At 41.6% G+C, this 6000-nt stretch overlaps 1 protein-coding gene across 1 annotated transcript in view; it reads left to right on the top strand.

Moving 5' to 3' along the window:
- Positions 1 to 3552: 3552 nt before the first annotated feature.
- NRDE2 (NRDE-2, necessary for RNA interference, domain containing) overlaps positions 3553 to 6000 on the top strand; it is a 35867-nt gene continuing 33419 nt past the window's right edge. Inside the window, exon 1 of the mRNA XM_076345265.1 lies at positions 3553 to 3689. Coding sequence (XP_076201380.1) covers positions 3611 to 3689 — 79 coding nt within the window. The 5' untranslated portion in view covers positions 3553 to 3610. The remainder of the gene's footprint in view (positions 3690 to 6000) is intronic.

Below are 6000 nucleotides of genomic sequence, written 5' to 3'. Positions count from 1 at the left end.
AGCATGACAGAGCAAAATGTGAGCGTGTGAGGCCAAGAACCAAACTGGCCTGCTGTGGCCTTTCAGGCCCTGGTGAGGGGCCCTGAATTACTGCTTCATATGGCATCCATTTCACAAAAGTCAGATTCACAAATATCTACTACAATTTTATTGTAGTAAGGAAAATCTTATGGACCTGATGAGAGGGTGTTTTTTGTCCCTAAATATAATGTTATGATTTTTGTCAAAATATACAAAAAGAACTCAAGTCCCAAATCTACTGAAAACTATTTACTCTCACATCTGCCTAGGCAGTTCAGTACATTACTCACTGTAAGGCTTTCCAAAGAAGAAAAATCCTTATCACAGAAGAAAAATCCTTAAAATGGATTATTAATAAAAATATTAACTATACCAGACTTTAATATGTTAAATAGGTAGATACAATGTAAAAAGCGGACCAAGGTGTTCTTAAGTAAGGAACTTGTTAGTTCTTCTAGTTGGTTAGTTCGTTCCTTCTTATTAACAAGGAACTCTTGTTGTATACAGCTGCTGTGTTTTTTGTCCATATTGTAAAAGGCTTGATGGTTTGCTGTTATTAGGATAGAACTGAAGAAACAATGCTGAGTGTTTCAGGTAACTTTATTCTAGACATCAAGAGGTGTTTTGGTCAGGTTCTTCACTAAATCCTAAGAAAAGGCTTGGCTCAACTGAGTTGAGGCAAACGATTAATTTATAATAGTACTTTTTGCCTGTAAAGGCTTAGTAAAATATTCATATAACATTATTAAAATGCATTTTTCAGAGTTTTAAGACAAAAGCTGCAAAATAAAATTTGTTAGATGTGGGGCTAAATACATTGCAGAAAACTACATTTCGTCAGAATGGACATTGCTCACTAAGTCAAGGAAATGTCAACATAGAAGGTTTTACTACATAGCCAATTTCTACTAATGATAAATAGGAACTACTTGTACAAATAAATGCAATAATGTAAAAGCAATGTTCACACACGTTTAACTTCCACTTGTGATAACAGGAAATACTGCCTGCATTTATGTGGTAGTTTTAAATATGGTGGGGTTTTTTTTGATGTCACAGTAATACATGTATGGCAACAATAACAATACTCTTCGTTAATTTATCCCTCTTTTTATCCATAATTGGGGCTAATTTCCAGGGACGCAGGGCATGAATCTGTATTTAGGATTCTCATAAACTCTCTCTTTGGTCATTTGCTTTACTCTCAAAAAGGACATTTTCTGTATTCTCTTTGTTGAGAAGTTGTTAGCTACCATCACTATGAGCAGCTGAGAGACAATGTGAATAATGACATTCAGCAAATAAATGGAATGCTTTTGTTACAAAATTAATTTAGTTTATCCTGCATCTAGAGCATCAGTATCTTGAAAGGGCTTTGAGTCTGGTTCGTAAGAGAATAGGGAAATATTTAATTTTCTGTAGATAGGTGGTAGCTTTCCCCATGCTGAGGTATGCAGAATGAACACATTTACAAATTTCACTAACTATCCAAATAAGATTATAACAAATATTTCGATGAGCAGGAGAGTTCTGACTCAACTTTCCCAGTAGGTTAGACTCCCAGTATGAACTGCATGCACACTGGAGTTTTCCTCCCACTGAAAATCCTGCTCTGTGTTGCCACCTGTTTTCATGTAATTTGCAGTAATGTAATAACCTGTAACCTCCTGTTAAATTTGGTTGAAATTCATCACGAGTTCTAAAATTACCTGGAGAAATTATGCCAGGCAGTTAGAAAGACAAATGCTTGTTCAGGTAGCATAATTACATACCTTTTCTCTTATCAGGAAAAAGGCTAAAAAGTGCATGTGACAAGATAATTTTTTTTTAAATTGTCTCTTCAGAATTTGGTCACAAATTGGTAATGTGCTTCTTTTAGATTTTTTTTTTCCCTATCTTCTGTATTGGTTCTAGGCAGATATATATTTCTATATATTACATACTGCATTTTCCATGTTCTAATGTTTTACTACAAAACTTGATAGATGTTAACAGACTTGAACAAAAACATTGCTCCACATCAGTATGTGAGCATAGATTTTAAAGCCCATTCTTTCCAACCTGGCAATCAGGCCCCACTCATTTGATGATTTACAGACTATGAGTGTCCATGACCACTATTCTGTTCTGAATCCTCTTCTCTCTGTACTTTTCTCTCCTGTTGATAAAAATGAATAGCATTTTATAGATTAATAATAAATTAAAGGTAGGAAACAAGGATTAAGAAATAGTTTTATAGTTTTCTAAAGGAAGAAGTCACCAGCAGGATTCCTTGGGATCTGACTGTTCAACATCTACAAAAAGGCTGCAAACGGCAGTGAGCATAATGTTGACAAAATCTGCAGATGGTGCAAACGTATTCAGGATAAGCAACTGGAAAGCAGACTGAGAAAGGTCGCTGACTTATTTCAGAAATAAATTATAAAATGACCGAAAAAATCAGTTTGGTAAGTGCGAAGCAGTGTGTATAGGGAAGCTAATCCTAACACCTATACACAGTAGTTACCTATTATCTTTTGCCACTCAGGAACAGGCTTTTAAGAGACACTGTAGCTCAGGAGAGGCCAAAAGCCAAACAGAATTATCAGAAGGTATTGGGAAAGGAGCAGAAAACAAACCAGTCATCATAATTCCATATAATCCCTAAACCCATTGTACACCTATAGCTTAATCACTACATGAAATTCTGGTCGTGCAGTAGTATTAGTGTAGGAGTTAGAAAAACTAAAGAAATTCAACAAGGAGAACATTATGGAGTGGCTTTAATAGAGGAAGAAAAAAGGCAGACTTTTCAGTCCAGAAAGGAGACTACTGAAGTGAAGTATCTTAACAGTGTATAAAATTTTGCAGAGAAAGTGAATAGGGACGCTTATTTTCCCTCACAATGCAAGAATCAGGCACTGGGCTTGAGACAAAAAGGTAATACTGTTTCAGACAGTATGTAATTAAAAAGTGGAACATCCTGCCCAAGAAGGCACAAAGTTTAAAAGCACAAAAAAATATTTTTCCAGTTCCTTTACGGAGGGCAGGCTCATGGATGCTATTAAACATGATGGGTGACTCCCTGGTCAGGAGGCTTATAAAGGGCTGATTGACTGCAAGAGGTTATTTCTTCCCTAGTCCCTTGCTACTGGTGTTTGAGACAGGCTGTCTGGCTAGATGGGCCTTCAAACATACAGTGGATACTAGCAGAAAGGAAGCACGACTTCTTAGAACATTCTCCTTTATACAGCTGAGCATTCCAGTCTCAAGCAGACATTGCTCAGGTGTTGCCTCCCAGTGAACCCCATGAGCGAAGACAGGGTGGTGGGGAGGGAAAGGCAGGCTCTGGAAACCCCATCCCCTCCTCTTCCCCCCGCGGTTCCCTCCTCCAGTCCCCTTAGTGACGGCGGCGGAAGGCGCAAGATACGCGGAAGCCTCGAGAAAGCGGGACGCCCGCAGCAGCCTCAGCAACCACCGGGCCCCGCCGCCATTTTGGGAGGTCGGGCGGACGAACTACATCTCCCAGTGTGCTCGGCGCCGCGGCGCCATCTTGCCCCGCCACTCCGCGGGGCAGTTCGGGCAGACAGCAGTGGTGGTAAGCCGAGACATGGCCCTGTTCCCGGCTTTTGCCGGTGCCACCGAGCCCGGGGAGCCCCCAGCCGACAGCAGCGAGAGCTCCAAGAAAGGTAAAGTCCTGGGAGAACCCTCTTTCCCCCAACAGCCCTCCGCGGCCCAGCCCTCAGGAAGCCCTTCCGCTTCCACTCGCCTCCACACGGAGCCTTCTGCACCGTGCCGGGCCTTCCGCGCACCCCGTCGGGCCTGCTCCGGCCGCCAGCCAGCCCGCCTTCCGACGGGATAGCCCGGCCCGCCCGTGCGTGCCCGCGTTGCGGACCGGGCGCGCTCCGCCCCCGCCATGGAGTTGCGGCGTGGACGGTGCTGCCGCCGGGACCCCGGCAGCGGCGGTCTATGCCCAACGCCTCTGGAGGCTTGGGAGCGCGGCGGAAGGGCTCGTCTGGCCAGCCAGCCCCGCGGCTGAGGGCGCTCTGTAAGCGCTGTTTCGGAAGGTGGTGTGCCCCTCTGCCGCGGCTCCGCCCTCATGCGCAGAGTACGAGCGTACGTCAGGCGCGCACAGGCGTACTCAGCGCAAGGCGTGTCGCTGCCGGTTTGAATGAAGTTACCGTACTTAAGAATAAAGTTACTTTCCGTGAGGTAACTTTGGGGAGAACCCGAAATAGGGGCATTCCCATAAAAATAGTGCTGGCTTCTCATTGGCGGGTTCTCAGGTGTGTTCAGATTTGCTCCCAGCTATTGGCTGGTAGATGTTGGAGGCATGGCTGTAGAAATACTCGTCTTTGAAAAATACGTGTATGCTAGCTTTGTGTGTGTGGTGGAGGAGGTTTGCTTTATGCAGAAAACGAGGGTTTCTTTTTTTTCCTCGCTAGCCTTGGATAACTTAAAAAGTGTTTTCTCATTTTCTTGCTTATTAAGCCAAATTTTAGTTTTAAAAGATATTTTTTGGAAGGTCGTGAGTGGGATTATGATTCAGTTTATCATTTTGACTATCATGGTTGCTGTCTAGCAAGTTGTACTTTTATTAAATAAAAAGAACCCTATCTGGTGTATTGCCAAACTCTGAAGTATGCACAACATTTATTAATTCTACTGGGAGATGTTTTGAACTATGCTTTTTGCTTGCCAGTTTCCACTACCCTTGAGTCTGCCCATCCTCTAGGCACCATAGCAAGGGAAAACTCTTAAGAGAGTTGTTTACCTAGGCTAAATTTCTTGTATATTTGGTCCAGTCAGTATGGTGAGTTTTTGAAGCTTTTAGCAACACAGGCTGGGGTTAGCTTCTTGTTCCAACCAGTTCTGCATTACCCCCTGATGGTATTGCAGCTGTTGATACTCAGTCTGCCAGTACAGAGATGTTCTAGCCACATTCAGGAGCCTTTCTGGTAATGACACGTGGTGCAGGGAATAGTGGATGTAATAAGATCCCAAATTATAGCTTTTAGGAAAAGAGGTGCTGCTCTGCCAGGCAGAGGTAAAGTAAAATTCTCTGGTAGTAAGACCTTGCTTGTATTTTAAACCCCTGGGAATTTAGCCTTTAGGTTTGTTATGTGTAGTCTGTGTTACCACAGGCCACCTGTCTGGAAGATCAAATTACACAGAGAAAGATGTTAAGACTGACTTTGGGATCTAGATTTCAGTTATTAACACTGTTTATGAGTTACATTTTGGTCTACTGGAAATTTTTTGTATGATAATTATTGACAAAACTTTAAGGAACAAAATTTGTTTGTTTTATATTTTAGCCTATATTGTACTTTGTTTTTAAGGACCACATTTCAGTATAAGTTACAAAAATTAAGTATTAACTCAGAACCACATTTATGGTGGCATATATCAAATTTCACATGTTCAGCTTGTGAAAACTTGAGAACTTGATGGGCAACTTTGGTATCTCTCTGATAGATGACTCTCTTTCCTCAGAGCTGATACGAAGCCAAAGTCCATCATAATACAAAGATCACAGGGTATGTTGTATTTAACATGATAGGCAAAACTGAGGTGTCTTTTGCAGTCATTTAGGACTGCTTCATAGTTTTATTGTAAAAGTTAAGGTAATAATGTAAATATGCTGGCCGTGTTTCATTCCTCCGACCACCTCTGTCTCATACTCTTACAAACCTTCCTAAACCATTTATAAATATAAGTGCTGTCTGAAACTGAAGTATGGCTGTACACTCTTCCTATCCTGCTAGATTGCTGAGTTGCAGCAACCTCTAGAGTGCAAAGTAATTTTGTATATGGTTTCTTACAATTATGTTGTCAAGCTTAATTAGTTTTTGGTAGAAGATAAATTACAAATTTATCAGTAGCCGTACTGAACAGAGCAGTGGTAATAATTAACCCCACTCACGGTAGTAAGCATTATGCACAGCATTATTTACAGTCTGAACTATTCTATAAGTAAGATGATGCAGTGATTTTTGT

This window comes from Aptenodytes patagonicus, chromosome 7 (genome assembly GCF_965638725.1).
Source record: "Aptenodytes patagonicus chromosome 7, bAptPat1.pri.cur, whole genome shotgun sequence".
Classification (NCBI taxonomy): domain Eukaryota; kingdom Metazoa; phylum Chordata; class Aves; order Sphenisciformes; family Spheniscidae; genus Aptenodytes; species Aptenodytes patagonicus.
Note: the sequence above shows the minus strand (reverse complement) of the source record. Positions and strands in the feature narration are given on the sequence as shown.